Source organism: Cornus florida, unplaced genomic scaffold (assembly GCF_030987335.1).
Source record: "Cornus florida cultivar Cherokee Brave unplaced genomic scaffold, ASM3098733v1 CherokeeBrave_3.0.0_Hap2_Chr09, whole genome shotgun sequence".
In the NCBI taxonomy this organism is placed as follows: domain Eukaryota; kingdom Viridiplantae; phylum Streptophyta; class Magnoliopsida; order Cornales; family Cornaceae; genus Cornus; species Cornus florida.
This window is the reverse complement of record NW_026775579.1, coordinates 96,157,359-96,178,283: the sequence shown is the minus strand read 5'-3', so window position 1 is coordinate 96,178,283 and position 20,925 is coordinate 96,157,359. Positions and strand designations below refer to the sequence as shown.

General features: G+C 35.1%; 1 protein-coding gene across 2 annotated transcripts; it reads left to right on the top strand.

Annotated features, from left to right (window-relative positions):
- The first annotated feature begins 2,736 nt into the window (after window positions 1-2,736).
- Window positions 2,737-20,431, top strand: LOC132275424 (protein SEMI-ROLLED LEAF 2). Of its 2 annotated transcripts, XM_059776911.1 has the most exons (21): window positions 2,748-2,862; window positions 3,120-3,176; window positions 3,410-3,571; window positions 4,216-4,290; window positions 4,931-5,046; window positions 6,968-7,082; window positions 7,532-7,660; window positions 8,347-8,394; window positions 8,573-8,781; window positions 8,906-9,102; window positions 9,225-9,517; window positions 12,654-12,803; window positions 12,887-13,222; window positions 13,329-13,478; window positions 15,255-15,330; window positions 15,713-15,840; window positions 15,999-16,199; window positions 17,167-17,307; window positions 17,400-17,528; window positions 19,084-19,290; window positions 19,947-20,431. In XM_059776911.1, exons 3-21 carry the CDS (start codon window positions 3,437-3,439, stop codon window positions 20,106-20,108), a joined length of 2,997 nt encoding a protein of 998 aa, XP_059632894.1. In that variant the 5' UTR covers window positions 2,748-2,862; window positions 3,120-3,176; window positions 3,410-3,436; the 3' UTR covers window positions 20,109-20,431. The 2 variants fall into 2 exon arrangements, with proteins under 2 accessions (XP_059632893.1, XP_059632894.1); XM_059776910.1 differs by lacking the exon at window positions 3,120-3,176 and having other exon boundaries at window positions 2,737-2,862.
- Window positions 20,432-20,925: the final 494 nt, after the last annotated feature.

The following is a 20,925-nucleotide window of genomic DNA, read 5'->3' as shown; positions in this document are numbered from 1 at the left end:
TGAACAAAATCCATTTATTGATGACTAAACACATGCGTTTGCATAATTGTATGGTAGCCCAGATTTTCTTGGTTGCTTCGTGGACAAAACCTCTCATAAGTCAGTGCCGGTGAATGACAACTTTAACTTGCAGTGTAGGCCACAATTCAGTTTCTTTTTCCCTTTTTTTAACATGAATTGAGTTTCTTTGTGGCACCAAATGGTCCATAGCCATCATTCCATCGGTTAACAATTAATAAAGTACTGGTCCATGGTAATCAATTATATATAGATATATATGGATATTTTATCACTTTAACAATTAATAAACTTAAAAAGACAAGATGGGCTGGGCCTATGCTGCATTGTGGTGGTGTCTTTTTTCACAGAAAGACAAAGCCAGCCAGAGTATATTATCTTATGCCAACCCCCTCTTTATTAGTCAAGCAAGGGAAGTGGATTGGACTGTCAACCTTACCTAACTTTTCAGGCTTCAAATGGTGAAATTGGAGACATGTCATTTTCCAAATTGCTTCAATTTTCCATTTGAAATTTGTTTAATTAATTTTTAATTAGTACTCTAGTAGAGATGTCAACCTTTTTATTATTTTCTTCCTTTTAACAAAACATTGGTAGTGTCAGACTTATAACACCCATAATTCATTACTGGATACATGTAGTCTCCCCGTCTCACATGTATTAAGTACTTGTTGAAAAAATTCTCTGACCCTAAAGGAATTCTAACTCTCGACCTCTAGACATGATGTTAGAGTCTTAAGACTATCTCCTTGGATTTTATTAGATGTCAAGTTGAAAGGGGCTCAAATTGAAAAACTGCAACCATTTTAACTCTTTATATTTATATATTTTTTTAGGAACCAAATTGATTGTCTCAATTCATTACAGAATTACATTTTTTTTCTTGGGTTATGATAAAAGGGTGCATTTGGTTCATGGAAATATAAATGGTTTATGGGGTTTATAATTATTAGAATTGATGATCTTACAATTGCAAATGCGACTTTATGAAATTAGATTTAAATTTGGTGTCACATAAAATTATAAACTAGAGTTCAATAATTTTTGGATCAGTAGTGAAATGATGTAACTAGTAGTAGACTAATGATTGAACTTTTTAGAAGGACAACGGTGACGGTGGTGGTTGTGGCAATGACTATTGGTGGTGACACGGGAGTTGTTAATGAGAGAGAATTGTGGACAGTGACAAAGTGATGATATTGCTGGAGCTGAAAATGGGCAATGACAGTAATATTAGCTGCTACTTCTGGGATGACAATTGGTACAGGTGGTGGTGGCCACGGTGATTGTGTATATAAGTGCTGCAGTGGTAATTACACCAACAATTTCACACACACAACACACACACACATTCATGAGTGTACATGTGTCGGTTGTGATGCAAATTGCAAATTCTCATCCCTTGAATTTTTCACTAGTATATTTTTTTCAAGACTAAAATTGATATTTAATAGTTTTTGGATTTTCATGTTTCTTTATTATTTTTTGATAAATTTCAATGATATTATATGTTTAATTTTGACTCTAAAAATCAATATGCACGTCTAGCTAATATATAATGTTTCTTAAAACATATATATATATATATATATATATATATATATAGAATTCATGTTGATTCTAAACTTTTTTTTTTTCTTTTTCTTTTCAATAAATGACAAATGTGTATAGAAAAGAGGAAGAATGAGCAATGCTACTCGTCTAGAAGGCGAATATGTTCTCAATTTTAATAGATATTATATTTTCTTTCTATTCTTGTTGAAGTATTAACATAAATAAGATATAATTAAATTAAGAAAGTGGATAAATTCAAATACGAATAATGATTACGATCACATGCATTTGTGTGAATTATCCATTGAAGAAAAAGTGAGAATGAACATAAAATTATGTTTCTCTCTAATTTTTTATTTTTTTATCTACTGTTATTACACTCATGTAGTATATATTATCTTATACAGTCTCGACTTTATAATTATAATAAACATGAGATTAATTATTTATTTATCAAATTATTTACACATGTAGATCATTGAAAAAATTAGAGTTTTTATTTGAAAGAAAGAGGACTCAAAATATAATTTTAAAAAGCTTTTTAAGTAAATTATGTATTTATTTAATTATTCACACATAAAAATTGATTGAGAAAATTAAATTTTTTTTTGGAGAGAGAGAGAGAGTTAATCCCTAAAACGTTGGGTACAGATTTTACCACCATAAATAATTTTTTCCTATTTTTTCTATTAATCTTACCATGTATTATTCACAAAATCACTCTCAAAATACACTAATTTTAGTTGCCACAATATTCACAAAAAAATTATCATCTCATCGGTCACAGTCATGATGTTTAGCATAATCATATAATAGTACAAGTCAAAAAAGAACATTGGAGGGGTAAATTTGTCATGAAAAAAACAAAAAGCACCCTAAATTCCCGGGACCGTTGGACGCATGTAACTTTTGTATTTTGTGTGTAAAACCCCAACAACGTCAAAGTTTATTATATAAATACAGTTTTGAAACGTGCAAAATTCAAAATAAACACCTATATATATATTTTTTATGACAGCCCCATCTTGACCGTTCATTTTTGACGTATGGGTCCCACTGTGTCCTTGATGCAGGGCTGTGACCCCAGAGCCGTTATTATCGCCGTCATGACAAAATTACTATAATCGTTGTAATAATTATATATTACCATTTCGATATTATTAATATATGGAACAATTCCAAATGTAAGCAATTCAGGCTTAAATTAATTTCCAAAAGGAAAGAGAAAAATCGCCAGGGGAAACATTATTCAAGCTTCGGCCTCCCATGGCTTTATAACTATAATCTGAGGTTTGAATATTTTTATGTGTGTGTGTGTGTGTGTGTGTGTGTATATATATTTATATATATAATCATATTTCAATCGATTTTGAAATTTCCAGATTAATAGCTGACCTTCTATAATTATTACAGTAATTGATAAAATTGTTGTTCTATAAATAAAATAAAATATAATCTTTCATTCATTCATTCTATATTATACGGAGTAAGATTTTATAAGCTTTTGGGCTTATTGTCTCCATATTTTGTTTTGCTGGCTTGTCCAGATCGCGATCTCAAGAGCTAGATTGTTTCAAAAAGTTGAATTTGCATATTTTGAATTGGTGGGTATCTTCTAATTATTGCTATTGATTTGTACCATATGGAAAATCGATACAAATTTTGGATTTTATGTTGTTTTTAGATTCTTAAATTTGTAAATTCTGTTTGGATTCTGAAACTCCTGGAAAAAGTTCTTTAAATCACCATGGATGTACGATTTTTGGAAAATTATGTGAATGATTGTTCATCTGGTTCTGTTGAATTTTGCTCTGAAATTTTGGTTTGGTTTCCATAGGAGGAGGCGCTTGAATATTCTTAAGAAATGGGGGTTATGTCCAGGCGGGTGGTGCCCGTCTGTGGTAACCTCTGTTTCTTCTGTCCTTCTATGCGGGCGAGGTCCAGACAGCCCGTGAAACGGTACAAGAAGCTTCTTGCTGACATCTTCCCTCGGTCTCAGGTGATTTTTCGGCATAATCTGTTTCACTATGCTTTGTAGTTATTTTGGAAGATAATTAATTTGGCTTTTGCAACTCTTGTGTTATGCTAAATTGGGATGATCAGTCGGATGAAATGAATACCTTGTCATTGAGTAGCCATCAGTTGGATTTACAGTTTGGAAGTCTAGCCTTGGATTTTATTCACTACAATAACACATTTGCTAGTTAGATGCTTTCTATGACTTTTCCTCTATTTTGGTGCCTGTAGTAGGCATAGTATTTCCGGCAATTGCAATGGCTTCTTTATCTCTTCATGTTCAAAACAACAAGATTGTTTAGACCCGATGGGACTAAATTGCATCCATTTTTTTTTTCAAAACTTAGACTTGTATCATAACATTGATATTTATTGAGTGGAATATGGTATAAAATGCGGCTTCCGCCGAACATAAATGAAATAGCTCTTATGCATGCAGAAACACGATATATGGGTAAATGAATTCTAGCTATTTTCAAATAGATCGGGATCGGCGGATATCAACTCTGAATTTGTATGATTGATGTATTCAGGAAATTTATCATTTTTGCATGTGGCTCTGTTTTTCAATATCCCCCTTAAAGGCTTCTGATATTGCTTATAAAAAATGTCAATCACCTTTTGTAGGATGCTGATCCAAATGACCGAAAAATTGGGAAGCTTTGTGAATATGCTTTGAAAAATCCATTACGAATACCAAAGGTACAGCCTAACTTCCCTTTCACTAAGAGGCTATTGTTCTGAAAATTCAATTCATATTGTATTGTCAATTCATGGCTCTATCAGAAATCCCGACTCAAGCAAATTCAAGCTTTCTGAATTCAACATTTTTTCATTGTTGTGTTTGTATAGCTAGGAACATTTAAATTTGAAGTTAATCTTTAGTTAACCCATCAAATTTTTTTTGGAAAGATTTTTCTAGTTACGATTTCAAATTGAAATTTATCACCTAATAGTCTAATACAATATTCCTGGCACATTAAGAGACAAGAGAAGCCAATATCTATTTATTTATTTAAAGGCAAGCCTTGCCTTGTGCTCTTAACTCTATGCTCATGGTCAGTTAGTTTCTAGATTTTTTTTTTTAATTCAAATTTTCCCCCTGTTGAAATCAAACATTTACTCCAAAATCTTGTAAAAATAATGGAAATATTGATTAAGAAAATGTCAAAAACAATTGAGAATTTGAAGCAATGAAAATATCAATCTCTTGAACCCAATGACAAATTTTTGATAGTTAAAAAATTCTGTCGGACCCAAAAAAGTTACTCTAAATTTTGTAACCTTGAGAAAGTGCCTATGACTTTTTTTGAAGTGACTTCCATTGTTGTTTCTTCTACAGATTACTGATTACCTGGAGCAGAAATTTTACAAGGATTTGAGGAATGAGCATTTTGGCTCTGTAAAAGTTGTGCTTTGCATTTATAGGAAATTGTTATCATCATGTAAGGAGCAGATGTAAGTTTGAAGTTTCATTCTTTGAATTTAATTTAGTTCTGAATCCTATTACAACACTTGTGGATTTTTTTCATCATCATCATATGTTGTGAAGTCTTTTTAAGAATGCATATATCTCCTTGCATAGTTTTCGTTTCAAATAACTTCTTCCTTTTTCTTTTCTATTTTTTCTCTTTTCCAAGTATATGTAAATTGCCTTTTTCGAATGGATGAATTTGTTCTAACATTTCTCTATAAACAATTTGCTCCATTAAAAAAATGTGAAGTTATAACCTCCCAGCTTTTTCCCTTTTTCTCTTTGTCAGTCTTTAATTTAATTATTCATAAATAATATATGTTTTTATTTTTAGGGTTGATTGGACCCATAACCCGAGTCCTTTATAACAAATGCATGCTAACTCTTAACCACCATACAACGAAAACTTTCACTTATTATTGTTCTTAATATGTAACTTCATTACTGAAATCATGCGTTGTTCACTGTATATAATCAGCTAAATAGAGATAACCTGGTACGTGCACCATGCGTGTAGTGAGGGTGTTTTTTGGACTTATAAAAGGCATGCGTTGTTCACTCTATATAATCAGCTAAATAGAGATAACCTGGTACATGCACCATGCGTGTAGTGAGGGTGTTTTTTGGACTTATAAAAGGCATATGCAATGTTGTTTACATTCCTTTCCATGGTATACACCAACATTGTTGTTGCATAAGGATGTAAGATGTTTCTTGGACTTCATCCTTGTTAGATTTTTTTCGGCGTGACTTGTCAATTGTTCATAACTTGGCAAAACTATGATACAGTTCGTGTGATTTGTTAACAATCTGTGAATTTATTGGGTTTGTGCTATATATGCACAATTATTGAATCAGCAAGATACAATGTCCGAGGCAGAAATGAGTATGAGAAGATTATAATGTGGTAGAGTGGACGGAGAATGGAGAACAAATCGGGGTTAATATCAAAGGAGGCATATGCTATGTTAACATACCATTTAGTATTTAATATGCATATATATCCCATCTATGAAGATTGGTTCGGAAAATCTAGCTCAACTGTTGTGTAATGCTGATACCTTACACTATTGGAGGGTTCACATCCCTTTTAAGGGCCATGATTGCAAGGGGATTCGCATGAACTGTAGCTGTTACGGCCTGCTACCACGGTACTGCTATGTAAATGCTGTTACGATCCACTACAGCCTCTTGTCACCACACCAGTATAAAATTCAATTTCCAAACCCAATTACAACTTCTTTATTATTTCCAGTTTTCTTTCAGAATCTTTCAAGAAGACGTGTCCAGTTTAAATCTAACAAATTTAATATATAAAAAATGCCCCAAAAAGTGCTGATTTTTAAGATAGTATTTCTCATCGATAGTGACTGGAAAACCAAACTGCAATTATTTATTTTTTTTAAAATGTAAACCATCTTTAGATTTTGATTAACACTCACTAAAATCATGAAAGATCTTGATTTATGAGATTTTGGATTTAAAAGGGAATTGTGCAACCAATCAAAATGAAGTCATGGTTTCGATACATCCCTTGTCATCGCAATTGGACATTGACAGCATCTATGACTGCAATTTGAAACCTTAGAAGATGTCTCATTGTTACATATAGACGAGGGCTAGGTACCAAGGGATGGATCTCTACCGAAGTTACAGATGTTGATATACCCTATATATTCAATTAAGTGTATGTAGTCCTGCAATGTCTTATATAATTCAATGAATATGCAGCGTGAAAACATCACTTGCATTACTATCTTGTCTCATTGATTGCTAATAACAAGAACTTTACGATTTTTGCTGTCGAATTGTTACCTGTTCTGCTTCTGGTATTAAGTTATTCAATTTGAAATTGAAAGCTATTCATAATTATTATGTCATCCACTAGTCTGTCAATGTTTGCAGGCCACTCTTTGCTAGTAGTTTATTGGGAATTGTTCGGACTCTTTTAGATCAAACGCGAGAAGATAAGCTGCGGATTCTGAGTTGCAGTACTCTAGTTGATTTTATAAATAGCCAGGTACATATTAGCACTATATATGGGAAGATAAAAGATCTATACAATAAGCATTCTTAAGCAAGCATCTTTATACACGTGGCACACATACATGAGCTAAGTGGTGGGAATGACACATTCAGTGGTCTCCAATGGAAGATTTTTTCTTTATTGTCCCCCCTCCTCCTTTTTAGGTAAGTGTCGCAAAACAAAGCGCGCACACACAATTAGAAGTGGTTGAGATACAGAATATTTCAGATCTGATGACCTGTTATTGATTTTGGGATACTATAGAGGGGACTTGCTGAATGCTTGATCCCGAATTAGGCCATTTGTTTAGCAATTGTACGGCAAGTCCATCAGTAGGCTGAAATTAGAATTGCAATTACATTAAACAAGCCATATGCTGTCTGCTTTAATGATATAAGTTTCTTTTTGTACTAAAGTAAATTGACCACTTCTATTAAAAACAGACAGATGGTACATACATGTTCAACTTAGAAGGCCTCATTCCTAAACTCTGTCAGTTGGCTCAAGAAGTTGGAGATGATGAAAGAGCCTTATGTTTAAGGTCAGCTGGACTGCAGGTTTTGGCTTTCATGGTACAGTTCTATTTTCTATCTTCAATCTTCATTCTGTGGTTACGAGAGCACTCATATTGTCATGTATAGGTCTACTTTCATATACATGTAACGGAACTTGGAAGTTTCTACTGAAGGAAGAATTCATCTCCCTGCTTGCCCCCCCACCCCAGCACACACACACACAAAAAAAAGAAAAGAAAAAGAGGTCATCTACCTGAGTCCCTGATTGAAAAGATCAGTTTATTGAATTAGCTTCATAGCTGAAGTGCCAAACCGTCCATAATTTATTTCCACAATGGAGGATTACCGGACTGGAATCATCTTATAGTCACTACACTTGTTAAGCATGGGAGTTCCCCCTTGATGGGGAAGAGTATTATGAAATTGGTTCCTCTTCAATTTTGAATTTTTAGTCCCTTATTTTGAAGTATTAGGACGATTCTGGGATGCTGGTAAACTCTATCATGACCTTAATATCCATGGGTTTAGCTGTTTATTTTGATCATTATTTTTTCCCATTGCTTTATTGACAGCTACTTCAGAGTTGAAATAAATCCGTTATATATATATATGTATATATATATTTTGATAATTACCTTTTTTCCTCTTTTCCCCATTCGCGGTCATTTGGATTTCATTATATAATTTGTACTATTCTCTTGTCTCTTAATGCCTCTTCGTTCTTCCTGGTATTCTTTGTCTAGGTGTGGTTCATGGGAGAACACTCACACATCTCAATGGACTTCGACAATGTAAGTTGTCTTTTCCTGTTGTTGCTGTTATCACTTAAATACTTATTGCTCATGACAGATTCGTAGTAAGAGTGAGAAAAGCTCATTTATATTTAAAGTTGGTTCATGAAGTACACTAACAAACTTGTTATTGTTGGGTTTTTTGTCAATTTGAAATCACGTTTTCAATATGAAATAGATTATATCAGTGACTTTGGAGAATTATGTGGATCTCCAAATGAACCCAGAAAATGCTAAACAAGGCAAGCAGTATTCTCAAACCCAGGACCAGTGGGTTGAAGGAGTGGTAACAGCAGAGGTTCGTGGTTCATCATTCCCAGATGTCAGCAAGAAGGTTCCTAACATACCAAACCTCATCAATGCTAAAGCTGAATTGGATCCTACAGTGTAAGGGCCCATATTTTTTAAATCTGATGTCCTTGTTTATTTATTTATTTATTTTTTTGCCTTTTTTTTTTTTGGAAATATTTCGTGTTCTTAATATCCTTAAGAGTCTTTGCCACTTCTATAGGGATGCAACGAAAAACCCCTCTTACTGGTCTGGGTTATGCTTGCGTAATATGGCCCGATTGGCAAAGGAAGCTACAACTGTACGGCGTGTACTTGAACCGCTTTTTTATAATTTTGATGTTGAAAACCATTGGTCCCCGGAGAAAGGACTTGCATGTTCTATTTTGACATATATACAGTTGCAGTTGCAGGAATCAGGTCAGATATGGAACCCAAATTCTCCCTTCTTTTTTTTTTCCTTCTCTCCTTCTAATAAAGTTTTCCATAATAAGTTTTTCATGGACTTAGTAGGTATCCTTATCTTTTTTTGTCAACACCAGGGTTAAACTCCCATCTGTTATTATCTATCTTGGTCAAGCACTTGGATCATAAGAATGTTGTCAAACAGCCTGCTATACAGATAAATATTGTTAATGTCACCACTCAACTTGCACAAAATGCAAAGGAGCAGGCCTCAGTTGCCATCATTGGTGCAATTACTGACCTGATGAAACACTTGCGCAAAGGCATACAATATTCAACTGAAGCGTCAAGTCCTAGAGATGGTTTGGATAAATGGAACGCTGATCTTCAGTCAGCGCTAGAAAGATGCATCTTGCAGCTCTCAATTAAGGTTTGTAATTGGCTTTTAGATATTACAAGCTTCATCTTTGAATTATAAGTTCAGAAACTCCATAAGTGGAACTTGGTTTTGGAGGTTCATCTAATATTGGAGCAAAAAAGATCAATATACACTTTTTTTCCCCCCCAAAATTCAGTCCCTTAGAAGCACAGTTGATTTGTAAGCGTCTATGGAAATGGCAAAACACTTTTATATAAGCTAGATTTTCTTCTAGCTATATTTCCCACTCACCCACTTGGCAGCAATCAATGATTGGCCAAATTTTGAAAAGAAAAAAGAACACTGATTTTTCTTCACTTTTATCCTTTAAAGGACCTTCTCAAAGTTGGAACTGATAGCCTTTTCAATTTAAAGTAAGGCCAATCAAGTCAGTAGTTGGGAGCATTGCGGCCATATATTAAATTTACTCTTTTGCTCTTTTGCGTTTTTTTTTTTTTTTTTTTCGGTCCTTTTATTTAACCATAGCTACAAAGGTGCTAATTAGTAAATTGATGTACCGATGTTACTTGAAAGCATACAAAATATGAATCCATATGATTTTAGTTAGGGGCCATGTTAGATAACCAAATATTAAGGCTTATCAACACTCAAACCCTTAATAAGTTTCCCTGGAAGGAAAAAAAAAAGGGATTTGTTACGACACACGCAACGAACCTAAGAAACACGCTAGAAAAGTAAGCACAACACAAACAAAGAACACAAAGATTTAGCGTGGTTCAGCAAAACCTATGACCACGATGAAGATCCGGTGAAAGTCTTAACTATGCGAAAAAAGGAGATTAGAACTTTTAGCCCCAAACCCTAGCTCTCGTTCTCACTCTCTTTTATGCGATTTTCAGTGTCTCTCAATATCCCACTCCAAACCCTAAACGCCCTTATATATCGGGCTACAACAGAGTACTAAATAAGGTCCACGTCCAGCAAGCAAAAAGGTCAAAATTCAATAAACAGGTCGTTGGGTTGAAAGTGCCCGGAGCTAAATTCGGGCCACAACATCACAGGATTTTATATTGAAGCATTTAGGCAAGATGTCATGCTCAGTGGTTGTAATACATTTTTTTTTTTTTTTTGATAAGTAAGATTTTATTAAAAACGCTCAAAAGGGGAGCGAAGCCCAAAGAAACAAAAGAAAACAAAAGGGCCAAAGGGCGCCTTAGACCTTCAGAGAGGCCAAGAAAACAATAATTTCCTCCATAGATTTATAATCTCTCCCTGAAACCCAACAAAAAAGAGTAGAAATAACAGAGAACTTAAGCATAGAAACGGGCTTCTTTTTTCCGTCAAAATATCTCCTATTTCTTTCAAGCCAAATACACCACCAGATACAAAGCGGCGTAGCCCTCCAAGCGTCCTTAATGCCAGCCCCAACAGAGACGCCTCTCCAAGCCTCTCCAGCCTCAGTGGTCGTAATACATTAAACTCTTCAAAATTCAATTTCTGACGGTAAGCCTTTTGGCTCTTTTATAAGCATAAGCTTGATAGTGTTGGATACTAGAATCTACTTTTCTGTAAAACAAGAAAGTTTCCCTGAACGCTTTGGGGCATTAGAGGTTATTAATTTGTAGAAGTTTTGTGAGCAAAAACACTACTATGGTATGCATATAGAGTATATAACCCCCCTATACGTTCTAAAAAATTCCTAACATTTAATTTTGGAACAAAAAAGGACTTGAATGCTGAAAAGACTAAAGGGTCCCTCTATTATTGAATAAAAAATAGGTTAAAAAACTAATTAAATGTGAAATGACTGAAGTGTCATTCAATTTTTTTTTTTTTTTGGGTTTCTTCTTCATCTTCACTGCCGGCAGCGAGCATGATGCTGGTGATGACCAGTCGCTGCCCGCGGCGATTGGCTTCATTGTCGGTGGCCTGGTCGCTTGTTCCTCATCGGCAACGACACAAGGTCGCTGCCCTTCTCCTGCTGATCAACCAGGTCGCCGGAGAGCGATGTGGTGAGCACCATGGACCCAACTCCTCCATATCGCGACCCAAGGTCGCTGCTACATATATATAAGGGCACTGCAGTTTTTCTGGGTCAGTTCAGTGTGTGTGTGTGTATACAATGGCATTATCGGAAGACATAAGGGTATTTTTGGAATTTTATATCTAAAAAATGTCATGTGCAATGCACATGACTAAATTTTTAATGAAACAGTGACCTTAAGCCCTTCTTTGCTCATTTTTTCAAACTTAACGGAGTTATATACACAACATGAACAATAGGGGTGTTATTTGCCCAAAATGTAAACATTAGGGTGTTTTTCTCACCTTGTCCTTCGTAGAATTGGTCCTATTGAGTGAAACACTATTCCAGTATCCATTTTGCTATCTCATTATGAAGTTGTAAACTCATCATGGGCTTTGCTTCAAGTTTACTGTCACTGATCTCTCCGAAAAAAACCATCCCATGTTTTGTCTCCCACTCTCATTTTTCTTGTTATTTTAACATCAATCACACTTACTCTTTCTATGACAGTACCACACATGAAGTTCTTGTAAACCTGTCTAGTAGTAAGATAAAGCATCTCCATTGTTAATTCAATTCTCCAAGTCCTAATGATTTTTCAGTTAGTAATTTGGCATAGCTTCATAAAGATTCTCAAATGCCTTTTTCTAGCAAAGCAACAGTACTTGTAATAATATTCATTCTTGACATCATAATCATCAACAATGTTGGCAGCTATGCATTTTCACAACTAGCTGGGATATAATGTAAGAGGGCCATATCTTCAGTGGGAACATCTGATTTTAAAAGCTTCTCTATACCCTTCACAAATATCCTCAGTTGAGCCGTCTCGCTCCAAATAATTTAGTACTCCATCTAGATCTTTATTTCTTTCTCATTCAGTGATATCTTTTCTTGGTCATTCCTCTATCCTTCTTGATGCTTTGAATAGGCCAGCATTGGCTGTTATCTGACAGCCGAAACTCCTGAATTGGTGCACCTCTATCTGCAACTGGAACTGCCCAGAAACTTCTGTGGATTTGCTTGTGAAAGAATTACTAAATCAATTAATGAATTTTATTTACAATAATATACTAGTTGGCCAGCAGTTTTTCCTATTAATTTATGTATTTACTGTTTTTGGTGCACTTTGTTACCTTGTAGAGGTTGTTTGATTGACAGGTCGGAGACGCGGGACCCATTCTTGATATGATGGCCATGGTGCTGGAGAACATCCCGACTAATGCTGTTGTAGCTAGAACTACAGTCTCTGCTGTTTATCGAACTGCACAAATTATCTCTTCCATTCCTAATGTATCCTATCACAAGAAGGCAAGAACAGTTTGTATCATACATTATTACATTTTCAGATCAACAAAAATCATCTAAATTTGGGATGTCATTTTCTGCTTCAGGCCTTTCCTGATGCTCTATTTCACCAGTTGCTTTTAGCAATGGTCCATCCAGACCATGAAACACGAGTTGGGGCACACCATATTTTCTCTGTTATGCTTATGCCTTCTCTGATTTGTCCTTGGCTGGTCTGTAATGGAAGACCTTCACAAGCTCTTCAAGGAATTCAAGCAGTTACTTTACCGGAGGTAAAGAGTAGAAGTTTCTCTATTCAAGATGAAAGCAAAGACAAATCCAATTCCATGGATCGAAAAATGGGGGAGGAAGGGTGTCAAACTTTGGGTGCTGGTTTGAATCAGTCATATAGCTTTAAGCATGCCATGAATGATGGACAATCAGTACGACATAACTCTTATCCTCGAAATCTATCATTTAAATTTTTCTAAGTGGTATTTTCATGTTTTTAATATATATTAACTGTCTTATCTGTCTGAAATTTTCCAGGAGCTGACTTCCCTTCGATTAAGTGGCCACCAAGTGAGTCTTCTGATTTCATCAATCTGGGTTCAGGCAACGTCCACAGAAAACACCCCTGCAAATTTCGAGGCAATGGCACATACATATAACATTGCTCTATTGTTTACCCGATCTAAGGTGTCACACTGCCTGTTAAACTCCTTTTGATTGTTTACTTCCATTTCAGTACTTTTATTAATGCCATTTGTAATTATAGATGCATTTTGTTGTAAATATTTCCCGAGACTGCTATGATGTACTCACGTCACCTGTTGGTTAGGTTCCAATATGTACAGAATTTTATTCAAGGAGATCACTGCTTCAGGATTTTACCCAACAAGAATCTGTCAGTTGGTTTGGCTGACTTTTTAGAGACCATTGCAATCTATAATCTGCAATAAGAAGTGAAATTTTGTTCTGTTTAAGAAGATACTTATGGTTATAGTATGATTACCTTCCTAACTGCGTATTTCTTTTTTATGGTTCAACTGAGATAGATCTGTGATTAGTGGTGAGATACAGTTTAATAATCTGGCTGACCAAATGATTTAGCCTACAAGAGGCTCAAGAAAAAAACAATTGAAAAAAGATAGATTTATTTGGAATTGGTTTCAATTTGAAGCATGGCCCACTTTGCACCTTGCATGGTTTAGTCTAAGTCAGTCGTCTGTGACATTGTGCTTTTATATATGGTTTCTAGTAGGTTTTTTTGAGTGTAATTAGTCAAGGTCTATGAGTTTCTAACTTTTTAGGCTGTGCTCTATTAGAGTTGGAAATAATTAGAAGTCTATAAGTGGTGATGTAGTTCTTACAATTCAGCAGAAAACAAGTTTGGTGATTTTTTTTTTTAGAATCCTGTGAAGTCTAGGTCTGATGTACTCCTACTATTCTTCTTTATACATATATTTACTATCCACCGATTCCACCCTTAAAGGATCCTATTAGACAAGCCTTACCCTTCCCTTCCTTGGATCATTTGACTCTAGTCTCTAGTTCCCAACAGATACAACCAGCCCCTAATTAGTGCTGTCAGCTAGTGTTCACAGGCTCCGAACAGCACCAAAATATCGTCTTTCCCTACCTGATAGAACCCCAAAAGCGTACCTCTTTATGCACCCTTGAAATTCATGATCGCATCAACTTTTAAACACATAAAACAACTAATATTCATCATTTAAAACTCCTACTAACATTGCCAATGCCATTTTTGGTTTTGCATTTTTTTGGAGGGTGCTTCCACACACTCGTCTTTCATTGCCAGACCTTATCCTTGAATATGGAGAAGGAGTTTTCATGGAAGTAGGGAAATAATTTTTAGTTCACTACTACCAGTAATTTTGTAAGGCAAGCCAAAAAATAGCAGAATCTTGGGGGTGATGTGAAGGAATCTGTTCTGAGAGATTCTTTGATTGCAGAAAGTGATTCTTCTAGTGTTGTTTAACTTGATTTCTGACTAGATTCTTGGCCCGTAGGAAGTTTCTTATGTCATCTGAGAGATATTGGATTTTATCAGTAGTAGTATTATCTCTCTCTATCTTGGTAATATAAGAGGTATGTCTTTCTTCTGGATTCCTAGGTAGGCTAATTGGGAAGCTGACCTCTAGCCAAGAGGGACAATCAAACAGAAATTTCATTGGTAATACTATTCCTCTGCAAATTATTTCTTCTTGTTAAAATCTTTCCAAAGGAGGTGCATCCCTGTTGTAATTGTTTTTCCTTTAGTAAAGAATCCATTTCTAATCAATAATTCTCATCAAATTTCCTTCTCGAAATACATAAGGTATGAAGATCTTGGAATTTTTGCTGCCGTTTAACTAGTCTTTCCCTCTCTTTGGTCCTAGATTACATTCTCTATGTTTTGTACATGATGACTGCTTTATTCACTTGTATAATGGCCCTTCTTTCTCATGACAGAACTCTAGCCACGTAGCTCTAGTTCGGTGTTTCCAGTTGGCATTCTCTCTTAGAAGCATCTCTCTGGACCCAGAAGGTAAGTTATAATTTAATTATCACTGTTTAACTTTTTTGTTGTGTGGGTGTGTGTGAGTGAGAGAGAGAGAAAAAGAGGAAGGGAGAGATTTGTGGAATGATCCACCTTTTGTGCCTTAATTTACTCTGTTCTCGAATGTTGTCTTTTAGTCAAAAGAAAAGCGAGTTTAAATATGAGGACTGAGGTTGATTATAAAGGGTTCATTAGATTGTCAAACATATCAACTCAGTTCCAGTTTAGTTTGTTCTAAGTTATGATCTGTCGTATCTTAAATTAAAGTATTATCTTTTTCAAGGGATATGATCTGATTATAGAAATTTACAAGTCTTGCCACTTCACTGAATAGTTTTTCTAATATGAATTTATTGCATGCATATTAAAGGAGGTTTACAACCATCTCGGAGAAGGTCTCTCTTTACCATGGCGTCATGCATGCTTATATTTTCAGCCTGGGTGGGCAATCTTCCAGATATGATTCCTATTATTAAATCATCTCTGCCAGATGAAACGGTTAATCTCCTTGTCTTACCTTAAGATATAGTACCTTTTATCAAAGACATTTTGTTTATATTTTATTTTGCTGAGAAATATTGTTTTTTGAGATTTTTCAAAATATCCTCCTGTCAATAGGATGGTTTGATTATTGAAAAACACTTTTTTTTTGACAGGTTGATCCTTACCTTGAGTTGATTGAAGATACCAGGCTGCAGGCTATTTGTATACGACCCGGCAGTGAGGAGAAATGCTATGGATCACAGGAAGATGAAGCTGCAGCGTTGAAGTCTCTCTCAGCTATAAAAATAGGTGACACACAGTTGAAAGACACTGTTATATCCCACCTCATGACTAAATTTGGGAATCTATCAGAGGTAACTTAATGAATCTGTTCTTTGGCTTCCACCTCAATCGTCTATCTTCTTAGTTCATCGGGTTCTGATTCCGGTCCTCATAGTTGATCAGAATAAATATTCCTGGAGGAAACAATAACATGTTGTCAGTCTCCTGGTTGATTGTGGTCCTGTGATCATCCAATCATTTTCTGGAAGCATTATTATTTTAGTAACTCCAAAAAATGGACATTATGTTTATTTATTTAATTTTTTTTAGAAGATATGGGCATTATGTTTCTTGATGAGAGGACGGTTATGAAATCTCACTGTGGATATGGATTCGAGTCTGACTTGTGAGAGATCATATCGTCAAAAAATGTTCTCAATCTTTCATCAAAAAAAGGTTTTGCATAGAACAAAGTATAGATGTATATGAGCCACTTAGTGCTGATAGACTACTGAGTGAAATTGGGTTCTATAAAAAGCCCTTTGTTTTGCTTTTCAGTTTTTGCTAATTATGCTTGAAACTTTTAGGCATCAGGAAATTTACATATTTTATGCCCAGTTTCTAACTCAAGCTTTGAATTGGCAACTTTGAAAATTCAGTGTATGTGGAGATTCCTCTTATATAAGTTTGTCCATTATGTTGGTCCCACTTGATGCATTCTTCAATCAATTAGAACTTCCTCCGTCCCAAATTAGTTTGGGAAGGTTCTCAAAAGTTATGGATATTTTAGGAAGTATACAATATTTACATTGACTTTCAAATGGGATACGAATGTTGGGACGGCCAAAAATGGAAAATGGACAAGTATTTTGGGACATAGGAAGTAGATGTTAGAAGCCATAAAACTTCTTAGAGATAAATTGTTTGGTTATATCTTCTAATGGCACCCCTAGCTGTGATAACTATAAAAAAAATAAAAATCATCCAACCATTTTCTTCATTGCATGGTTTAATAAAATTGTTTTGTTTTAATAACTCGTTTATATTCAAATTTTCCAGGATGAATTATCGGGCATAAAGGAGCAACTCTTACAGGGATTTTCACCTGATGATGCTTATCCCCTGGGAGTTTCTTTATTCATGGAGACACCACGGCCTTGTTCCCCACTTGCCAAGATGGAGTCACAGGCTTTTGATGAGGTAGTTTTTGGGAAGAGAACATACCCAGCATCTTGTTTCTGGCACCCATTGTGCATGATAGATTATTGTTTCCAATTTTGGTTTTCTTTCAGGTCATGCCTCCAGATGCCTTGACAGATGAAGAAGCCTTCCCTGAACCCAATGGAAGTCAATCAGGTCGCAAAACTTCTCTCTCCATCAATTCACTTGACATTTTAAGTGTAAACCAACTGTTGGAATCAGTAAGTGCAGTTCTCCTCCTTTTCCCCAATGTATAGCTGTCGCTGTGATATATCAAATAATGATGATGTCGAATCTAAGCCATGTACTGCATAGAATGAACAGATCAAATTGCAGGATCCTATTTCTGCAGTCATTACAGTCACATGCTTTTCCCTATTCTGGAGTCAGATTTGTTTTCAGATTAAATACGATAATGAAGATTTGTTCCACCACTTGAAATTTGAAATAGAAAATGCAAACTAATAATCCTGGAGTGCTAACTGCCAAAAAGCGATCGTTTGATTCATTAATTTTGGTGGTTTTCATTTGCTTGAATATACTACAAGACTTAATATTGTATCTAAAGTATTCGGTTATGGTTATACGGTTGTGAACATGATATAAACATAAACTACTCGAAAAGGGCCAATTTATGAACACATTTACTAGGAGTTCCTTAGTGGACAAAATATTTCTGCCTTTCCTGTAATTGTTGATAGAAATTTTCTTTACTCGTACATGCATTTACATCTTATATTTCAATGTGTTGTTATGGTTATATGGCTGTGAACATGATTTAAACATAAACTACTCAAAAAGGGCCAATCTAGGAACACATTTAGTAGGAGTTCCTTAGTGGACAAAATTTTTCTGCTTTCAGCCTTTCCTGTAATTGTTGATAGAAATTATCTTCACTCGTGCATGCATTTACATCTTATTTCGATGGGTTACTGATTTCATGTAAATTTTGCTACCTGGGTGGAGAACTCCTTGTTGTTTATGTGATAAATGATACGCTTCTGTATTCATTTGTTCTTAGTTCATTAGTGCATAATGTGGTGGCAAGAATAGTTAAATTTTTGACACAACCGCTTTTAACTCAAATTTTAAAGATCCAACTTTTCTTTTCTTAGCAAAAACAAGAGCACTTAACAAATAAGTATCAGTGTCTTTGAAAGTTTACAATTAAGTTTGTCTAGATTTCAAGTGAGATATCTAATTAAAGAACAAAACCCGATAGACATGGACAGGTTAGTTGTAAGGAATCTTGTTTTGCAGATCATGTAATGATATCTATGTTTTTATGTTTCCTCTTTGCTTCATGCAGTCAGAACTTGATTAGATGGTTAAGACTCTTATTCAAGAAATCCTGAATTATTAGGTCTTGGGTTTTTTCTTTATGTTATGTGAATAGCCAAATACTCCTCAGATGTATTTCAGGATTAGTGACATATTGTATTATTTTAGTAGTATGCTCCTATTTGACCTTAATCATGTGCCACACCAATTGGAAATTTTAAATTGCCAAGTGTGTGTGTGTTTGAGGAGGAAGCAACAAACATTTATTTTGATCAAACAAGAGTATTGATGGAGGGGCTAGATATCTTCGAGATGAGAATATCACAATGGAACAAAGGGTTATTTCATATTTTTGATTGGCAAATTTTACTATGTCCTTGGTGGATTGTGTTAGTATGTTATGTGATTTTTCCTCTACTTCTTTTGAGGAAAAGTATAGTATTTCTTTATTAGTGCTGTATTCCTGGAGTATAACATGGGTTTATATCACAACAGGTTTTGGAAACTGCCCGGCACGTTGCTAGCTTCCCAGTTTCCTCTACACCCGTACCATATGACCAAGTGAAGAATCAGTGTGAGGCCCTTGTAACGGGTAAACAGCAAAAGATGTCAGTTCTTCAAAGTTTCAAGCTGCGTCAGGAAGCCAAAGCAATAGTCCTCTCCTGTGAAAATGAGAAGAAAAACCCCTATATGCCAAACACGGTGAAGTTCCCCACCTCCCCTCTTCTTCTTAGGATTAAAATATTTTAAGAAAAGAATAATTAAATTTTCTATGAGTGTTACTAACATAGTTTTAAACTTCTAATCCATTGCTTTCAAAAAGTTACAGTAAATGATTGATATTGGAAATGTTGAGGTTTCTGATAATATCCATTGACCGTACTGTATTTTAAACATTCATGTCCTCCCTTTGGATCACATATGACATTACTTACCTCTATTTTGTTAAAATGCCAGCCGCTTTCTGGCAAAACAAGACCATTTAATTGCATGGATTAATGTCTGAGCGCAAAACTGTATGCCCACTGTTAGTTTAAAGCATGCAGCCTGACAAGTGAGATAGGTGATTTTTAACCTTGGGTGAGGTTTCTGATGTTTAGTCAAATATATAAAGGGTTCTCGTAGTAAAATTCACTTAGTGTTCTGATTATGTAATGGTCTCCATGCTGTCTATTTATTTGTTGTCCATTCAGTGGTGCCTCCTACCCATCAGTATACAGTTGAGATGAATGGCAGCTAATGAAATTAGTGTTTTTATTTTCTGACACTTGGTTTTCAAGATTGTGATGTATACCAGCGAATGTAAATTATCAGAAGTTGGATATTTTTGAATTGTTTATCGTTGGCTTTTGTTTCAGGAGAAGGAAAAATTGGAAGGGAATCTAAATTTGACAAAGACGGAGCAAGTTCGATGTCCGGATCAGCTCCTTGTCTGTTCTCGGGAGTATGCACAACTACAATCTTTCAGACTACCACCTTCGAGTCCCTATGACAAATTTTTGAAAGCAGCTGGATGCTAAAGAAACTAGATATGCAGTTATACATACAACTCTTTCTCTCTTTCCTCCCCCGAGCAGTTTGCTATTTTTTTCATTCTTTTTTAATATTAGAAGCTCGCGTATTACCTAGCATCAACTGTGAAACATTTTTCAGTTTGTGTAGACACTTCTTCCTTTCATGCCCTACTGTGTGAAATGAGTCTGAAGGAGATGGTAGAGTAGGAAAAAGTTGATGATGTTGTCATTCATTCCATTTGCAAAGTGTAAAATTATTGGGAACTATTTGTCAACATTTGGGGTAATGTTTGTAAGTGTATGTATATCCAAGTGTATCTATTTGTGTAGCAAGGTATTCGTTTGGCTTTTCGTATCTCTTCCCTTAGCAATGCTATCCAAATTAGTGACTTTATGCACAAACTCATGGCAGCCATCATTTTCACCATTCCATCCCAGGTGCCCAAGAGCCATGCATACAATAATTGGGAAAAATGGCCAAAAATTAGGATATATTCTGGCAAAATAAAACTTCCATCGAAGATAAGCAAATGAAAGGCTTTCATAAAATTTCTCTTTCATTCTGTACATACCAGATCATGAATTAGTAACTGCATCCAATTTCCAAAAAATATTGCCCCTTTGCGGCCAATCTCATCGATCTCATAAGTATCATACTAAATCTCATCAATCGAATCACTTTTTCAAGAATCAATCGAATCACTTTTTCAAGAATTACAAGACATCTAAGTCATACAAGTAAAGAGAACGGGGATTGGATTGATGATAAAATAGAATCTTGGGTCATGCCCATTTTTTATGTAAAAAACTAAAAAATTCCATT

Coding starts and splice junctions, on each gene's coding strand:
- LOC132275424 (XM_059776910.1), top strand. CDS start 3,437: ATGGGGGTTATGTCCAGGCGGGTGGTGCCCGTCTGTGGTAACCTCTGT. Junction 7,083..7,531: donor TTGATTTTATAAATAGCCAG/GTACATATTAGC, acceptor TATTAAAAACAG/ACAGATGGTACATACATGTT. Junction 17,308..17,399: donor AGTCACAGGCTTTTGATGAG/GTAGTTTTTGGG, acceptor GTTTTCTTTCAG/GTCATGCCTCCAGATGCCTT.